Below are 19,558 nucleotides of genomic sequence, written 5' to 3'. Positions count from 1 at the left end.
AACTCTTATAAATTAATGTTACATATATATATAAACATATATAAATAAATGTTGCTTTTTTGTGGGTAATTCGGCCTCCTTCACTGCACCAATCCAAATGTACCAGAAAAACCCACTGTTGGTGACGTGACATACGGCTAAGTACGGTGAACCATACTCAGAATTCGTTCTCTGCATTTGACCCTTCCAAAGTGCACACACACAGCAGTGAACACACACAGCAGTGAACACACACAGCAGTGAACACACACAGCAGTGAACACACACACACAGTGAACACACACACACAGTGAACAGACACCCGGAGCAGTGGGCAGCCATTTATGCTGTGGTGCCTGGGGAGCAGTTGGGGGGTTCGGTGCCTTGCTCAAGGGCACCTCAGTTGTGGCTGGCCCGAGACTCGAACCCACAACCTTAGGATTACGAGTCAGTCTCTCTAACCATTAGGCCACGACTTGCCCCCCCCTTTTGTGTTAGAGTCTGCTAAGAAATTGTTGACATATTTGTCACCTCACAGCTGTACAATAAATTTACATTCACACCTAATGTGTGCTAATTTCTTTGTTTGATCTTTGCCACAATAAACTCTGTTTAATTTCATCCAGTTCCATCTCCTTTTTCTGACACTGCAGTGATACCAGATTTCCTCTTGGGGATTAATAAAGTCCTTCTATAATAATACTTTGTTGTAACACTTGTGTTAGGTGCAACACCTGAAGCTATCACCATGGCAACATTTACATGAAGGTACAAAGTTATGAAAGTTTGATAGATTCACAGTCTGATAAATCAAACAAACCAATCATAATGGCATAAGCAAATGAAATAATACATTTCAGAAATGCTTTTTGATAAACAAACAAACAAACAAACAAACAAATAAATACATAAATAGGGGAGAGTTTACACACAGCAGGCCAGATCTGATTTTTATATTGTTGTATTCAAGGTCACTGAGATTACAGAACTGGTGTAACGGGGGGGGGGGGGGGGGGGGGGGGGGGGGGGAATATATTATCTGATTTATTACAACAAACTCAACTATTCTGAACACAAAGTAGGTTGATTTATTACATGAAACAATAAAAAAATGTTCGAGTCCGCTGGGCTAATCAACCTTTTGACCACAAGATGTCACTAGTGAACACCATTTTGAAGAACTACAATAGTCATTTTTAATGTATAGTTGATTTTGCCTAAATAACACATTCATCTACAATCCTTGTGGGGAAATTGGGCAAACTTGTATTAAGTAAAAAAGTATTAAGCTTAAAGCTTAAAACAAATCATGGGACAAAAAATTTGCAAGAATAAAACAAATGCCCTCCTAAGACCTATTGTGCCACCATTTTCTTGTTTATTTTAGCCTCAGTGAAATGTAATAGAAAAGCTAAAAGCAGATCTGGTAAGAAATACATTTTTTAAATAGAATGAAAGCATCTGTACTACAGTTGTATCTGTTAATGATCTAATTATCTGTTAATATGTAACATACTGAACTCATTTTATCCGTATTTTAGAATTTGGAACAGTTTTACAAATAATTAAAAATAACAACATCATGGAGTGTTAATGTTTCAGATGAACATCAGTTCTAGAATCTTACAGTTTTTATAATGTTTAATACAATCACATCTAACTTTTCTGGTGTTGAACTATCAAACGTTTAGTTCAGTTAGTTTTATCAGATGTAAACACTCCACCTGTATTCGTGTGTCCACCAAATAACTAGGGGAAGTCTTGATCTCAAAATGAACCAATGAACCACTGTCTACTACGGTTTTCACTGATTTGTGGTCAGTTTGGAGAAACGTTGTCTCATTTCACTGTGTACTGCAACAGCTATATATGGTTGAAATGACAATAAAAAGCTTCTTGACTCTTGTTTCATTATGAATTTTAAGAAAAATGGTATGTGCCAGTTACTCTCCTCAGGATGTGTTTTCATCACCTGATGTAAAATCCTGACAGATTTTATTATAAAACAAACAAACCAAGGCCAGATGTTGTGGGTTATTGAGTCGGAGGAAAAGTGGATAATAATTTGACATTTGAAGTATATTGTATAATGAGTTCTTCTTCATCTTCTTCTTCTTCTTCTTCTTCTTCTTCTTCTTCTTCTTCTTCTTCTTCGTCTTCTTCTGTTTTTTCCCATTAGAGGTCGCCACAACAAATCTCATCCACGCTGCTTCCTTTTTCTATTCTTTATCTAAACTTTATCATATTAAAAAAGGGAAATCTTCGGCGGCTGACTACTCACTGCAGTTCTGCATGCTAGCAGCCGCTAGCGTTTGGGATGAGCGAGCACTGATGACAACCTACCGTAATGGCTTAAAACCTGAACTTTGTCTGCAGTTATCAGCCTTCTATGACACCAAGAGGTTGGAGAATTTCATTCAGTGAACCATTCGAAAGGAAAATTGTATGTTATCCTGTAATTCAAATAGTCACACACAGCTCCGCCCGCCAGAACTGCACTCTCCACAACCAGAACCCATGCAGTTTGATTCAACAAGGATCTCACTGTCCGAGCATCATCGACGGCTGACCCATGGCCTGTGTCTGTACGGTGTAAGCAATGGGCATGCGATTGGAGAATGTCCCATCCGTCCTCCAAGAGTATTGGTGAGTACGGTTCAACCTGAACAATACATTTACACCCCACTCTCCACCAAAGTTCAGTTATCTTGTCCAAACTTATCTGTTACAGTGTCAGCTTTGCTCGACTCTGGGTCAGCCGGGAACTTCATCTCTGCCCAGCTCTGCACCCGGCTCAGCATCACAAAGGAATGTATACCCCAGAGACTAAAAGTGCAATCTGCAACAGGCAAACCCCTCAACCGGTCCTCAGTCCAACATTGTGGCAATGAAATCACACTGACTGTGGGATTCCTCAGTCACAGGAGGAATCGGCTACACGTCGCTCCTTCGGGCTGAGCCCGGCCGGGCCCCGTGCGATAAAACCTGGCCACCAGGTGCTCGCATGCGAGCCCCAACCCCGGGCCTGGCTCCAGGGTGGGGCCCCGGTTGCGCCATACCGGGCGACGTCACGGAGCTTACCGTCACAGTAATATTTCAAGTCCATCGTCTTTATTGAATGTAGTATGAGGAGGTCTGGAGATTCCGACATTGTCATGCTAGAATACTGTTTGTGCCTCTTACTTCCAGTGAAGGAATAAAGTAATGCTACAAAATACAAAGCCATTCTAGGCAACTTGTGCTTCCATCTTTGTGGCAACAATTTGGAGAAAACACTTATCTCATTCTTCTGATGTCCGTAGGATCTGAGGGTTTTCCCAGTGTTTCAAGGGGCACAGTGGTAGGTTTTAGATATAATTAAACAAACTTTTAGGCCCTGTTCACACTACAGGTAAAAGTGGCCCAAATCCGATTTTTTTGGGGTCAAGTGACCAGGTCAGACTTCTTCAGGAGTAGTGTGCACACTAAAATCTGGCCCAGATCTGATTTTTTTAAATCTTCCATATGTGGTAATGAATCAGACCCAAATCTGTTTTTTTCCAATGTGGCCGCAGTGTGAACAGCCAAGGCAGATTTGATGTGAATTTTACGTCAATCTACAGCGACATTCGTCACAATTATGTGCCGGCGAAGACTTTTTTTGCTTAGCACACACACTTTACCAGTCATGTTTGTGTCACGTTTTCACCGGGGCAAAAAAAAAAAAAAAAAGAGTTTTCGCCGGCAAAAAAAAAAAAAAAAAAAGTTTTCGCCAGCGAAAAACGTGACACAAACGTGACTGGTAACGTGTGTGTTAAGAGTGTTGTATAAAGTGGTTACATGAACCAGCTCATAATGTTTGCATTGAATACATCACATTACTTCCTCCATAACCTCGCCAACTTTTTAGCGCAACGGTGTGCTGAGTGTGATGTCATTGTTATTGTTCGTTTGCGCATGCGGGTCAGTTCGAAACCGCAAACTGTTCACACTGGTATCAGATAGGTCACATTTTAAAAGGTAATGTGAACAGCCAAACAAAAAAAATCAGATCTGAGCAAAATATCCGAATTGAGCATTAAGACTTGCAGTGTGAACGTGGCCTTAGTATATGCTACATCCACTTCAGGTTTACATGTGAATATGGATGTTTGTATCACTAAATAGATCCAGCTAGTGGCATTGCATTAGTATGTGTATTAGTCTTTGTAATAGAAAAATGCTGTGGATAACAAAAATGAACAATGAACATTCTGTATTAATACACTCACACACCCAAAACTAGGAACAGCAAAAAAAACCAAAGGGGAACTGAATTGTTTCCAGTTGCACATAGGCGCTGAAGAAACAAGAACATTGCACTGCAGGTGTGTGGAAATACTGTAACAGAGACACACACACACACACACACACACACACACACACACACACACACACACACACACACACACACACACACACACATACTCACAAACCTTTTGTCTATCTCCATGTATAAATAGACTACGACCTCACATAAAGCTCAACTCACTCTGTTCAGGCTTAGTTCAGTACAGACTGACTTCATACTTGCAAGTGTATTTAATAAAGAAGTTTGATATTAAACAGGACTCTGCTGTGTTCTTCTCTGCAACTTAGGAAAAGTTCACTTGAATTATTATCTCTGATTAATAGAATAGAATTTCCTCTACATGTTCTTTAATTTTAACTCTCATCTTATCTGTCATACACTCACAATTGTTCAGACAGGTTTCCGATCTTATTATGAATTAATTTTCTGTGATTTCTGGAATTCATTGCACTCTAATAAAAGCTGAATCATCTTACTCTGAAACAGAAAGTGTTCTAGGGGAAAATCGCAATCCTCATTAAAAATCCTCATGAAAATCTTCAGTGGCTCTAGTCATGTCATCTGTTACAGAATGATTTCATTAACAAAAAGTCCTCTATAGATCAAAAAGATAATAAATAAAAACATGTTCAGTACTTGACACTAAAGCACTATTTTATGAGCCTTTACAAGATTTTTTGTTTATCTTCTTTATTACATTATATTTCTCATGATCATTTTATTTTTATATTTTACCATTTTGAATGAAAGCGCTCAAGTTATTAGATAATTAAACACAGTAAAAATAAATACAGCACTCAGAAAAGCAGCAGACAGCATGCCTACCTTGTCACATGGTTTATTTCTCTTCTAGCTCACACATTCATTCATTTTCTATCACTTATCCGAACTTCTCGGGTCACGGGGAGCCTGTGCCTATCTCAGGCGTCATCGGGCATCGAGGCAGGATACATCCTGGACGGAGTGCCAACCCATCGCAGGGCACACACACACCCTCATTCACTCACACACTACTGACAATTTACTGACCAGAGATGCCAATCAACCTACCATGCATGTCTTTGGACCGGGGGAGGAAACCGGAGTCCATGGAGGAAAACCCCGAGGCACGGGGAGAACATGCAAACTCCACACACACAAGGCGGAGGTGGGAATCGAACCCCCAACCATAGAGGTGTGAGGCAAACGTGCTAACCACTAAGCCACCGTGCCCCCCCCCCCCCGCCTCACGCGTTTCATTTAACAAACTTTACTACAACTTCCTTTTACTGTATTTATGTATGTTCATGTTTAGTGGCTTTTAATGCTCATGAATATGACATAGAATCATACAATTTCTATGCTTTATTCTTAATTGAACAAAACTCTGAAATGCTACAGAATATTTATTTTTCTGTGTAACTCTGTTCAAAACAAAAGAAACAGCATGTTATTGTGATATTGAGCTGTTCTCTTAGGCACAGATGGCTGCCAGACGTTGGTTGTTCTCCTTCATCTGATTGATGAGTCTTGACAGGTCATTGTGATAGAGGAGCTCATTCCCTGTGATCATCAAATCCTAGACACATAGTGAGATACTTTAAGTTCATAGTTTCTCACTTCATTCTCAGACTTTCTCACCTCCTCTTGAGCCACTTGGACAGCTTTGTTTGCTTGATCCAGTTCAACTGCAACACCAATCATCATGGCAGGACCTGAAGAAACAAACTATAAAGTCAGAACAGACACTCACATGAAGGTTATGATGATGAAACAGTTCAGATGTCATTATTTTTATTTGTATGCTGTAATTCTTACCTGCAATCCATTCAATGATTGGTATAAGTAACAGTCCTGCCCCAACACCTGTGACAATTTCAGCATCACGTTTCCTTTTCTGCTGAGCCTGAAGTGTGTTTATTGCTGAATTCAGATTTCTCCTGGTCTGCTCCAGAGCTCCCTGAGATACACTGAGTAAATATTCATTTGATTCCTTTTTTCTCTAAAGTTGTCTAAGGTTAGTTTTCAGTAAGAGCCTTATAGACTTCATTCAGGGAGGAGACCCCACCTTTCAGTGGAATGAGAACAGCTTCTGCTGTGTTCTTCAACACAACTCTGTAGAGACAAAGAAAACATTTCAACACAGAAAATCAAAAGAACTTAAAGAATTGAAATGGATTCATTTTTGTTTTGGTTGAATATTTTTTATGTAATTCTGTTTAAAAGTGAATTAATTGTTATGAATTATTTCTGTTAATTATGGAATTCAATTCACTCCAATGGTGAAAGCTGATTCATGTGAAACAGAAAGTAAACATGTTAAAGGGGAAAAAACTAAAACCTGATCATGATATCATCATAAAAATCTCCTTCAGTGTCTCTAGTCATCTGTTACAGAACGATTTTATTAATAAAAAGTCCTCTATAGATCAAAAGGATAATGAATAAAAACATGTTCGGTACTTGACACTAAAGCACTATTTTATGAGCCTTTACAATATTTTTTGTTTATTTTCTTTATTACATTATATTTCTGATGATCATTTTATTTTTAGATTTTACCATTTTGAATGAAAGTGCTCAAGTTATTACATAATTAAACACAGTAAAAATAAATAAACTCAGAAAAGCAGCAGACAGCATAATTACCTTGTCACATGGTTTATTTCTCTTATAGCTCACACATTGTTTCATTTAACAAACTTCTACTGTATTTGTTTATGTTCATGTTTAGTGGCTTTTAATGCTCTTGAATATGACATAGAATCATAAAATTTATATACTTTATTCTTATTTGAACAAAACTCTGGAATGCTACAGAATATTTATTTTTCTGTGTAACTCTGTTCAAAAACAAAAGAAACAGCATGTTATTGTGATATTGAGCTGTTCTCTTAGGCACAGATGGCTGCCAGACGTTGGTTGTTCTCCTTCATCTGATTGATGAGTCTTGACAGGTCATTGTGATAGAGGAGCTCATTCCCTGTGATGTTTCCTTTTCTGCTGAGCCTGAAGTGTGTTTATTGCTGAATTCAGATTTCTCCTGGTCTGCTCCAGAGCTCCCTGAGATACACTGAGTAAATATTCATTTGATTCCTTCTCTTTTCTAAAGTTGTCTAAGGTTAGTATTGTGTAGTTTATCTCCTGCTTGAGTTTCCCCTCCTCTTGTATCAGTCGCTCTAAGTTTTCATCCAGACTCTTTAACCCTGAACTGGCTTCCTGTTCTGACTGCTTCAGGAGCTGATGAGCCTGTACTATCTGCTGTCTGATGTGGTCGTAGTTGGAGCATTTCCCAGTTACAGGATCTACATCTGCCTCAATAAGAGCCTTATAGACCATTCAGGGAGGAGACCCCACCTTTCAGTGGAATGAGAACAGCTTCCGCTGTGTTCTTCAGAACATCTCTGTAGAGACAAACAAAACATTTCAACACAGAAAATCAAAAAGCCAAAAAAGCCTTCTTTCCTGTCATGGACATTTGTGGAGAGGTTGGAAACCACATAAATTCCCAACTCATTTGAATCAATAGGATATTTAAAGAAGTGTTCCACTTGTTTATATTCATTGCCCACAAGGTATACTGCACCTTCATCCTCAACAATGTTTTGGACTAAAACCAACTGATTGTCGATTTTGACACAAGAATCTCTCTCATTGAGCTTCACAACTATATCATCAATCACAAGAACTTTAAATTGACGAGCTTGTTGCGAGAAGCACTCTGATACTGGCCCATCTGTATGTTCTTTATCCAATTTTTTAATTGCCTCTTGAACATCAAAACTGTAGTTGCTATTTTCCATCTCTGACAATCTATAGCTCACACATTGTTTCATTTAACAAACTTTACTACAACTTCCTTTTACTGTATTTATTTATGTTCATGTTTAGTGGCTTTTAATGCTCTTGAATATGACATAGAATCATAAAATTTATATACTTTATTCTTATTTGAACAAAACTCTGAAGTGCTACAGAATATTTATTTTTCTGTGTAACTCTGTTCAAAACAAAAGAAACAGCATGTTATTGTGATATTGAGCTGTTCTCTTAGGCACAGATGGCTGCCAGACGTTGGTTGTTCTCCTTCATCTGATTGATGAGTCTTGACAGGTCATTATGATAGAGGAGCTCATTCCCTGTAATCTGCTCTATGGCCTTCATCACATCCTCCATCACCTTCATCACAGGCTCCTGGAGAATGGATCTGCGAGTCAGACCTTCAGCCACACTGACCCTCCCACTGAGGACACCCAGAAGATGAACAGCTCCTCTCACTTTCCCCTGGAACTCAGCTACAGACTGACTCTGCTTCTTCACCTTCTCGATTCCTTCACGTATCTGATTTAGCCGGTCATCTTTCTGACTGATGTCACGTTCGGTCTGGGAAATCTTAGACACGTAGTGAGATACTTTAAGTTCATAGTTTCTCACTTCATTCTCAGACTTTCTCACCTCCTCTTGAGCCACTTCAACAGCTTTGTTTGCTTGATCCAGTTCAGCTCCACCACCAATCATCATGGCAGGACCTGAAGAAACAAACTACAGAGTCAGAACAGACACTCACATGAAGGTTATGATGATGAAACAGTTCAGATGTCATTATTTTTATCTGTATGCTGTAATTCTTACCTGCAATCCATCCAATGATTGGTATAACTAACAGTCCTGCCCCAACACCTGTGACAATTTCAGCATCATGTTTCTTTTTCTGCCGAACCTGAAGTGTGTTTATTGCTGAATTCAGATTTCTCCTGGTCTGCTCCAGAGCTCCCTGAGATACACTGAGTAAATATTCATTTGATTCCTTCTCTTTTCTAAAGTTGTCTAAGGTTAGTTTTGTGTCATTTATCTCCTGATTGAGTTTCCACTCCTCTTGTATCAGTCTCTCTAAGTTTTCATCCAGACTCTTTAACCCTGAACTGGCTTCCGGTTCTGACTGCTTCAGGAGCTGATGAGCCTGTTCTATCTGCTCTCTGATGTAGTCGTAGTTGGAGCATTTCCCAGTTACAGGATCTACATCTGCCTCAATAAGAGCCTTATAGACCATTCAGGGAGGAGACCCCACCTTTTAGTGGAATGAGAACAGCTTCCGCTGTGTTCTTCAGAAAAACTCTGTAGAGACAAACAAAACATTTCATCACAGAAAATCAAAAAGCCTTAAAGAATTGAAATGAATTCATTTTTGTTTTGGTCGAATAATTTTTATGTAATTCTGTGAATTAATTGTTATGAATTATTTCTGTTCATTATGGAATTCAACTCACTCCAATGATGAAAGCTGATTCATGTGAAACAGGAAGTAAACATGTTAAAGGGGAAAAACTAAAACCTGATCATGATATCATCAGAAAAATCTGCTTCAGTGTCTCTAGTCATCTGTCATCTGTTACAGAACGATTTTATTAACAAAAAGTCCTCTATAGATCAAAAGGATAATGAATAAAAACATGTTCAGTACTTGACACTAAAGCACTATTTTATGAGCCTTTACAAGATTTTTTTGTTTATCTTCTTCATTACATTATATTATATTTCTCATGATCATTTTATTTTTATATTTTACCATTTTGAATAAAAGCGCTCAAGTTATTACATAATTAATCACAGTAAAAATAAATACAGAACTCAGAAAAGCAGCAGACAGCATGATTACCTTGTCACATGGTTTATTTCTCTTATAGCTCACACATTGTTTCATTTAACAAACTTTACTACAACACCTTTTATTGTATTTATTTATGTTCATGTTTAGTGGCTTTTAATGCTCTTGAATATGACATAGAATCATAAAATTTATATACTTTATTCTTATTTGAACAAAACTCTGAAGTGATACAGAATATTTATTTTTCTGTGTAACTCTGTTCAAAACAAAAGAAACAGCATGTTATTGTGATATTGAGCTGTTCTCTTAGGCACAGATGTCTGCCAGACGTTGGTTGTTCTCCTTCATCTGATTGATGAGTCTTGGCAGGTCATTATGATAGAGGAGCTCATTCCCTGTGATCTGCTCTATGGCCTTCATCACATCCTCCATCACCATCATCACAGGCTCCTGGAGGATGGATCTGCGAGTCAGACCTTCAGCCACACTGACCCTCCCTCTGAGGACACCCAGAAGATGAACAGCTCCTCTCACTTTCCCCTGGAACTCAGCCACAGACTGACTCTGCTTCTTCACCTTCTCGATTCCTTCACGTATCTGATTTAGCTGGACATTTTTCTGACTGATGTCATATTCGGTCTGGGAAATCTTAGACACGTAGTGAGATACTTTCATTTCATAGTTTCTCACTTCATTCTCAGACTTTCTCACCTCCTCTTGAGCCACTTGGACATCTTTGTTTGCTTGATCCAGTTCAACTCCACCACCAATCATCATGGCAGGACCTGAAGAAACAAACTACAGAGTCAGAACAGACACTCACATGAAGGTTATGATGATGAAACAGTTCAGATGTCATTATTTTTATCTGTATGCTGTAATTCTCACCTACAATCCATCCAATGATTGGTATAACTAACAGTCCTGCCCCAACACCTGTGATAATTTCAGCATCTTGTTTCTTTTTCTGCCGAACCTGAAGTGTGTGTATTGCTGAATTCAGAATTCTCCTGGTCTGCTCCACAGCTCCCTGAGATACTCTGAGTAAATATTCATTTGATTTCTTTTTTTCTCTAAAGTTGTCTAAGGTTAGTATTGTGTCCTTCATCTCCTGCTTGAGTTTCCACTCCTCTTGTATCAGTCTCTCTAAGTTTTCATCCAGACTCTTTAGCCCTGAACTAGCTTCCTGTTCTGACTGCTTCAGGAGCTGATGAGCCTGTTCTATCTGCTGTCTGATGTAGCCGTAGTTGGAGCATTTCCCAGTTACAGGATCCACATCTGCCTCAATAAGAGCCTTATAGACTTCATTCAGGGAGGAGACCCCACCTTTCAGTGGTACGAGAACAGCTTCAGCTGTGTTCTTCAGAACAACTCTGTAGAGACAAACAAAACATTTCAACACAGAAAATCAAAAGCCTTAAAGAATTCAAATGAATTCATTTTTGTTTTGGTTGAATATTTTTTTATGTATTTCTGTTTAAAAGTTAATTAATTGTTATGAACTATTTCTGTTTATTATGGAATTCAACTCACTTCAATGATGAAAGCTGATTCATCTTAAACAGTATGTCAACTGCCACCTGTTACAGAATGATTTTATTAATAAAAATCCTCTATAGATCAAAAGGATAATGAATACAAACAAGTTCAGTCTTTCACACTAAAATACTATTTTGTGAGTCTTAAACATCAGATTGTTGTTTTTCTCTTTATTTCTTCATATGTCAGTCATTTTATTTTTAGAATTTAAGTTTGAATGAATCCATCAAGTTATTATATATTTAAACACAGTAAAATATATATAATATTAAATAATATTATAAAAATAAAATAATAATAATTAAAATAAATAAATAAATAAATAAATAAATAAATAAATAAATAAATAAATAAATAAATAAATAAATAAAAGAATCCAGCACCTATAAAGCCTGAAACATGATTACCTTGTCACAGGGTCTCCTGAAGATAAATCTGTAATTAGAGTGAGAAAGTTTAACTCTGTTGCTGTTCTTTCTCTTCTGGATCACAACAGTCACTTATTATGTGAGCTTTATAAGATGAACTTCTTTTATAAGTGTATCAGAGATGGGTGGGTGAAAAGGGGAGGGCAGATTACACAGTATAAATACACAGGGGTCTTCAGTCTTGAGGCAGTGCACCACTTGGGTCACAGAGCAGACAGAGAACGTCCACACCTTCACTGAAGACTATCAGCATATCCAGGTAGGAAGAATCTGTTCTCAACAATTACTTTTAAAGTTTTGTCACTTTGCAAATATTTAATCCTTTTATTCAATTCACTTCAATTTAAATTTATTTGTATTGCACATTTAACAATGGACATTGTCTTAAGGCAGCTTTAAAGATCATAAGAAACATCACACAAAAGGTTTATTATACAGATATTAATATTAGACAAAAGTTTAAGACATATTTAAATGTGTTGTATTTATCCACATATAAAAAACATAAAATCCTTGTCTTACAGTTATGCACACAAGAAACAGACAATGATATAGATCAGGGGTATTCAATTAAAATTCAAAGAGGTCCAGTTACTAAAATTTCCTCCCAGCAAAGGTTCGAATCTTATATTGTCAATTAAAATAGTGTACTCTCATGTTAATAAAATCAATAACGCACATAAATTTCTATATAATTTATTGTTAAATTTCAAGTGTTTTCAGTCTGAACTTGTCTGGCAATTGGATGTAAAACAATCCTGTAGTTGTCTTTACTACATGTCAAGTAACAGACAACAGACACTGAATTTCTTCTGAATAAAATAAATAAAAAGTACAAACAAAGCTTTGAGGAGCCTGAACTTAGGGCCTATATTTCAAGTAATGTGAAACATTCAGAATCTTTTGAATAAAATAAAGGTGCTTTTAATCTTAAAAAATTAAACAAAAGACAAACAAAAAAACAACAAAAATTAAACAAAAAACAAAAAGTGCAGAGCTTTGAGCAGCTCCCTTTTTCCTCTCTCCTTTCCACCTCTCCTTACTCCCTTTCCATCTTCCGTTCCTAGTGAGAGAAATGGGCATGTAACTGTCCTGCCAGCAGTTTGAATCTTAATTGTCCTGCCAGCATAATTAGGTTCATTACTGCCCCCTTCTGCTCTGGAGTATGGAACAGAAACAATCTGTTTTTGGCTTGGCTTTTGATGACGCTCCTGTCGTAATAACTAGATTAACTGCACATGAACGAAATATTTATCTTTTTATTAATATCAAAGAGCTTATAATCAGTGGTGTAGTCTAGTTTTTTGTAGTGAGTATACTGTGACCGCCCCCCCAGCCTCATATGCATTCATCCTAAAGCAACACCCCATAGGCACCACCACACTCACTAACGCATAATAAATATGCATCTACATGTAATTTAGAGCATTATTAAAGACTGCTTATGTGTTATCAACATGCAAATTTATTATAAGCAACAAAAGACAGTCAGTTGATAAAACCTGTGCTCCAGGTCCCATATTCATATAACCTTTAAGGCTAAATGTAGCTCTTAAAGGTATAAAGTTCACCCAAAAATGAAAATCGTGTTATTTCCTCACCCTCAATTTGTTCCAAAACTGTATGAGTTTCTTTCTTCTGTTTAACACAAAAGATGATATTTTGAAAAATGACACAATTTTCATTTTTGGGTGAACTTTATACCTTTAAGAGCTACATTTAGCCTTAAATGTTATATGAATATGGGACCTGGAGCACAGGTTTTATCAGCTGTACATTTACAATGTACATTTAAGAGTGAACAATAAACATTTGTTCAGTTTTATCACCAACACTCTTTCATTGCAGAATATTATGAACTGAATGAACTGGTAGTTTACAAAGCTTTATAAATACATTTGTACTCGGGCTGTGGGTGAAATGTCACCCGAAGCTGCTGTAGCTTTAGGCGCAGGCTAGAGTGTAGTTTGGGTCTGCTTTCGTTTCATATCTTCTTTTACATTAGTTAGTTAATTTCAAATTTGTGCCAAAAAACACTGCCAAGCAACTCATTTTCCTCCTTGGTAGGTGACGTCAGATCAGGTCACAGGCCACGGAAGCCCCAATGGTCCAAAACGTTAGTGATTCGCAATCGCAGCCACAGTCTGTGTTTGCAACATAGTGCGGGGTGAATTTATGAATGAAAGTTCTGTCACAAAACGATATTGTTACGTAACCTCACGCTTTTTTAGTGGGTATATGGAAATCCTTGGCCTTTCCTAGTGGGTATACGGCGTATACCTGCGTATCACATAGACTACACCACTGCTTATAATCTTATAAGATTAGATTATAATAAGGATATGCTTAATATGATAATATTAGAATTTTAACGGGTCCGGGCAGACCCGTCACTCGGTCTGGATTCGGACCGCGGTCCGCCATTTGGTGATGCCCGATATAGATGATAGATAACATTGAATTCTTAATAATGGAGTGTGTGTGTCTGAGTGTGTGTGTGTGTCTGAGTGTACAGTATGTGTGTGTGTGTGTGTGTGTGTGTTTATGTGTGTGTGTGTTTGTGTGTGTGTGTGTGTGTGTCTGAGTGTGTGTGAGTGTGTTTTGTGTGTGTGTGTGTGTGTGTGCGCATGCACTCATTATGCACATTTATGTCACCTTGCAAAGTATTCTTGCTTTTGTACACTTCCACTTCTCTCTACAAAGCGATGTTTCCTCTCCTCACTTGGATCATAGAGTTTCTCCACTTTGAGAAGCCTATAGCTTGTCTACACCTTTTACTTCATCTCACTCTGAAACTTTATTTCACTCTGAGGCTTATGAAGTTTAATGAACAGGCCTTTAAAATCTATTTTCTGTTCATTTACATTAATATTCTAGTGTAAAAGGTATTTATGAGTTTACTCTATATCATGTGCTTATGATACTATATCATACTCTACAACAGTATACTGTGAGGGCTTACTTTTAAAGAGGTGATGTTTCATTCATGCATCTTACCGTGATAAAGGTCTGACTCGTGTGTGTAATTTCTATTCCTTTTGGACAAAATATGACCCCAATATTTCCTGTCTGCTTTTGGTTTTTATCCAATAAATTTGTACTTAAACTAACTTTCCTTTTTTGCACATTTATATTGGGCAACTTCCTCTTAAAATTCATTCACTTTTTACAGTCAGTCTGAGTGGCTCATAGCTTTTGTTGTTCAATTATATTTTACTTCTTTAGTTTATATTAATTGTTGTTATTTAAAATTTCCTAAAGTCTAAACTGATGTCTGATGTAGTTGTAATTGTAGCATTGCTCAGTGAAGAAGCATGAGGTCTGGGATTCTGGGGTAATTTCCTTTTTACAGGACATTTTAGCTGGAAGCTATAAACAGATCTGATGAGAAATACAACAGTGAAACATCTGTACCACAGTTAAGCTTGGAGGAAGAGGTGTGATGGTGCTGGGAACCATTTCAGCTGTTGGTCCTGATGAAAAGTGCACTAATAATATAGTTTATAAAAAGCTGCACATAGGTTTACATACAAGGCATAAACATTTAAAGAAACCAAGGGGTAAATGTATTCCATACTAAATCACTATCTATTTATTTAATCTATTCTAATTTACTGACCACTGATTTCACTTTAAGACCTTTACAATATTAAATTAATGGTTCAGCACTGACATAACACCTAATATTTAACATACTGATAATATTAAAGTCTCTATAATATTAAACACAATCACATCTAACTTGTCCAATGTTCAAGCAAGTTGGAGCAAGTTTTGTTAGTTCTGTTAGTTGTATCAGATGTAAACAGTCCACCTTTACTCATGTGTCCAACAAATAACTAAACCCACCAAACGTAAGAGCTCTCAGATGTTGTGTCTGTGCATCATGGTTTAGATTTTTTATTATGGTTTGCACTGTAAGTGTAAAATTTTTTCTCTGCTGGCACCCAAGAAGGCAGCCATGGTGATGTCATTATTAATTTATTTTCTTTTTGTTTTTTGTAGGAAAAAAGAAGCCATGGATTTGCAAATTGTAAAGAAAACTCAAAGCCTCACCACAGCTGAGGAGATGAGGAACCAAACCAAGCTTGTGATGCAGCCGTATGCCAACTGGGAGGAGTATCTGACTCCTGCTCCTCTCTCCATAGCCATCCTGGGAGAGCTGGTCTTCATCTCCTCCAATACAGATTTCTCCATCAACAAGAACCCACCTAAAGTTGGCTACAAGTTCATCAAATACCCAGAGTCATTTCGTGCCTGCCTCATGCAGGTGTGTAACTCAGGCTGGTGCGCTTTCAACGAGGCCCATAAGAACATGGATCAGATTAGACTTTACACCATGACAGTTCCTAATTACATGAAGATGGCTATGAAGATCCTGTTCCAAGGCAATGACGAGGTTGTTGAAGCTCACCTCCCTGAACAGTTGCAGAACATCCGTGTTGTTGCAGATGACTGTCTTGAGCTGGCAATTTCAACAGAAATACGGTTCACTGATGTCATCAACATTATCCAAGAACTGCTGGAAGCATGTGTAAATGCTGAGCACTTTTATGGAGAGGAGCTGGAGGAAATCAAGCTCAAACTGGAGGAATCCAAGCTGAGGAAACAGTCATCAGAAGAAGCTGCTAAACGCTCAGAGAAAGCACTGAAAGACATGGAAAAACAGCTGAACGAAGCCCATAAAACTTACAGCGAAGCAATGGCTTCACTGCCCAGTGGATGGGACATGATAGCAATGGATTTGGTAAATGGCATATGTGAGGGCATCACAACTCTTATTAATGGAGTAACATCCATTTTTTCTAAAAGTGAAACACAGAATGATCCTAAAAAAAAAGTGTCTAAAAGTCCAGAATCTAAAGCTGATAGCTTTGATGAAATTCCTATTTATAGTAAATCGGCAGAAATCCTGAAATGCACAGAGAAAATTCAAGAGTTTGTGATTGAAAACACAATTAACTGGAAAGATTTGTATGATCAAAAACACAGAACTACAAAGACAAATTTTCAGGCAGATCAGTTCAAACGAATCGGGGAAAATTTAAAAGAATTTCCAAACTGCACAGCAAAAGAGGAAGCTCAAAACATCTGTACCAAAGGCATCGAGATCTGTGAAGAACTAGCAAAGTATACACCAGAAGGGGAATGGGAAGAAGCCAAAACAAATGAGTTGATTAAACTGATCAGAAACCTGAATGAATCAGCTCGCAGTTTTGACAGCAAAAGTAAATCTGTCACAAATTCTCCTGCTCTGACTCCAAAATCACCAATGATGTACAAAGAAGAAAGTAAACCTGGTAAGGTGAAAGCTTCACAAATGGCATCAGATAATGCCAGGTTCCGCATAGAGCAGAGCCGTGCGCAACTGGACAAGACCAGAGAGAGTTATGAGAAGAGTGTAGAGAACATGGAGAAGAACCAAAAGGAGCTGACTGACATCCTGATCACCATGAGGAGGTGTGAGTTCAAAGAGATAGACTTTAACACCACTATACAAATGTTGGTTAAGGGTATGGATGCCATGGGGAGAGTGAAGGAGCAGTGGGAGAAGATGGTGCGCTTCTTTCAGATGGTGTCCAACATCGTGAAAATCAGTCTGACCAAAACCCTTAAAGATTTTGTTTCTACATCTGAGAAGACACAGGCACTTTCTTACAACTCAAAGCTCTTCTCCAAAGATATGCTCTACAATCAAGCCTTTCAAGCCACTAACATCGCCAACCTTGTGAACATGATCTCTACAACCTACACTGAGGTGTCCACCAAGCACATCATGGATCGTGTCAGCTCTCTGGGAAAACTAATGGTCATGGACAAGGAAAAGCCAGAGTTTCAGTTTGAGGTTGATCAGTTACGGAACGCCTGTGATGGGGCTCAGAAAGCCATCTTAGTCCTTGTCCTCAAGAACAAGAGGGAGTTTGAAGCAAATACTTTTGCAAGACAGAATAAGATTGATAAAGAGTTGCTCGCCATTCTCCCTGCTGCTGCTCCAGAAGAGATAAAGCGCATTCAAGCAGCTGTTAAAAGTGGATTCACAGAAGAAGATGAATCAGCCTACGCCTGAGTGAATGAACAAAAGTTCTTCTTACAATTATATCCTATAAAGCTCCTAAAGTATAAAATAAGTGCCTTACACTGTAATTAGCACAGTGTTCGTATTCAAGCTTCTTGTCACGTGATCATAAATAACATGTGAGCATCATATCATTCATTTTTGTCACTTTTATTAACTTGCTTTTTTTCTAATTACATTTATATTACAAATATAATACACACATGTAATATTCTTGTGTATGTTAATATATGTGTATGTATTAATGCTCTGTCTTAACAGTAAAGTGACAAATTTATACTGAATTCAATTCTCTAATACCACAATATAACACATAACTTTTTCCCATTAGCTTTGCAGTTAACAAAAATAAAGATTTCTTACTCGTGTGTTATTTAGTACTCAGTAGTTTCTTAAGTGATAAATTTCTAAAATGATAAAAGTCGTTTACTTCACCTACTTCTTAAGGTTTACAATTATAAAGACTAAACTCTCATAAATGGATTATTTTTCAGTGTTAGTGTTGATGTTAAATTGGTCCTCTATCACTGTACCGACCCAAATGTACCAGAAAAATCCACTAGAAGATTCTGACATAAAATAATTGCCTTACAATTTGGATTTGTTTGTTTGCACTTTACCAGAATAAACGCTCTCTGCAATTTCATTCATTTTGTCTACTTTTCTGATTTCCCCTTGGGGATTAATAAAGTTCTCCACTAATAATACTTGTTGTAACACTTGTTAAGCTATTGTAAGAGGGACTATACACTCTCAGATGAACCTTCAGATGGGTCCATCAGAATAATGCAGGCATTCATGAGAATATGGAACTTTTCCTACTTTTATTAGTTAGCGTTCATGAGGTTTTGAACACCATACGTTACAACTTATTCTCAACTTCCTGTGCATACTTTACCTGCACGTACAACGACTCATACATCAGCACGCCAAATCCTAATAACACAATTACCTCCATGGACAAAATAAACACACAAAAACAAATCTCACACTATTGTTATGGCAACATTTACCTGTATGTAGAAATGTTGAGGAATATTGATAGTTAAACAGTCTACTGCCAAATTAAACATATAGACAAACCTGTCAGAAAACGGGGTGGTGGGGGTGTGGTGGGTTAGAGGTTAGAGTTAAAGTACAGACAGGAGGGCAGATTTTATACTGTTTGTTTGTCTATTGTAGTCACATTTACTTACGCTTTTACATAACACTGTTGCTAAAGTAATAGTGCAAGTGTTTGTGTATGTGTGTATCTGTGTATGTGCTTGTGTGTGTGAGTGTATGTGTGCAAGCACATGTGCGTGAGTGTGTGTGTGTGTATGTGTGCATGGGTTTGTGTGTGTATGCATGCATGTGTGTGTTTGTGGGCATGTGTGTGTGTTTGTGGGCAAGCTTGTCTGTGTGAGTCTGTGTGTGTGTGTGTGTGTGTCTGCATGCATGTCTGAGTTATACGTGATACTGTGTTTGTCTCATATTGAGAAATGTTGCCATACAGCTCCCTCTGCTGTTACCTTATGTTATGATTCTGTTTGCTTATTTATTTATTTGTTTGTTTGTTTGTTTGTTTGTTTGAAAGTTTCACTTTGTTGGCAAAGAAAAAACTTTGTATACAAGGTTTT

The 19,558-nt window shown here is 37.6% G+C and overlaps 2 protein-coding genes across 3 annotated transcripts; one reads left to right on the top strand and one right to left on the bottom strand.

The window, feature by feature from the left end:
• Window positions 1–9,950: 9,950 nt before the first annotated feature.
• Window positions 9,951–11,923, bottom strand: LOC125138318. The gene is made up of 4 exons (XM_047809723.1): window positions 11,843–11,923; window positions 11,430–11,476; window positions 10,785–11,269; window positions 9,951–10,681 (listed from the first exon to the last, which is right to left on the bottom strand). The coding sequence occupies exons 2-4, from the start codon at window positions 11,450–11,452 to the stop codon at window positions 10,203–10,205; spliced, it is 987 nt and encodes a 328-aa protein (XP_047665679.1). The 5' UTR covers window positions 11,453–11,476; window positions 11,843–11,923; the 3' UTR covers window positions 9,951–10,202.
• A 140-nt stretch (window positions 11,924–12,063) lies between these two features.
• LOC125140450 lies at window positions 12,064–18,288 on the top strand. 2 transcript variants are annotated; one of them, XM_047809720.1, is made up of 2 exons: window positions 12,064–12,122; window positions 15,869–18,288. In XM_047809720.1, exon 2 carries the CDS (start codon window positions 15,882–15,884, stop codon window positions 17,928–17,930), a length of 2,049 nt encoding a protein of 682 aa, XP_047665676.1. In that variant the 5' UTR covers window positions 12,064–12,122; window positions 15,869–15,881; the 3' UTR covers window positions 17,931–18,288. The 2 variants fall into 2 exon arrangements, with proteins under 2 accessions (XP_047665676.1, XP_047665677.1); XM_047809721.1 differs by having other exon boundaries at window positions 12,072–12,122; window positions 15,866–18,288.
• The last annotated feature ends 1,270 nt before the right edge of the window (window positions 18,289–19,558 follow it).

This window comes from Tachysurus fulvidraco, unplaced genomic scaffold (genome assembly GCF_022655615.1).
Source record: "Tachysurus fulvidraco isolate hzauxx_2018 unplaced genomic scaffold, HZAU_PFXX_2.0 HiC_scaffold_34_np12, whole genome shotgun sequence".
NCBI classification, from domain to species: Eukaryota; Metazoa; Chordata; class Actinopteri; order Siluriformes; family Bagridae; genus Tachysurus; species Tachysurus fulvidraco.
The sequence above is the reverse complement of the archived record's forward strand: the minus strand, read 5'-3'. Positions and strand labels throughout refer to the sequence as shown.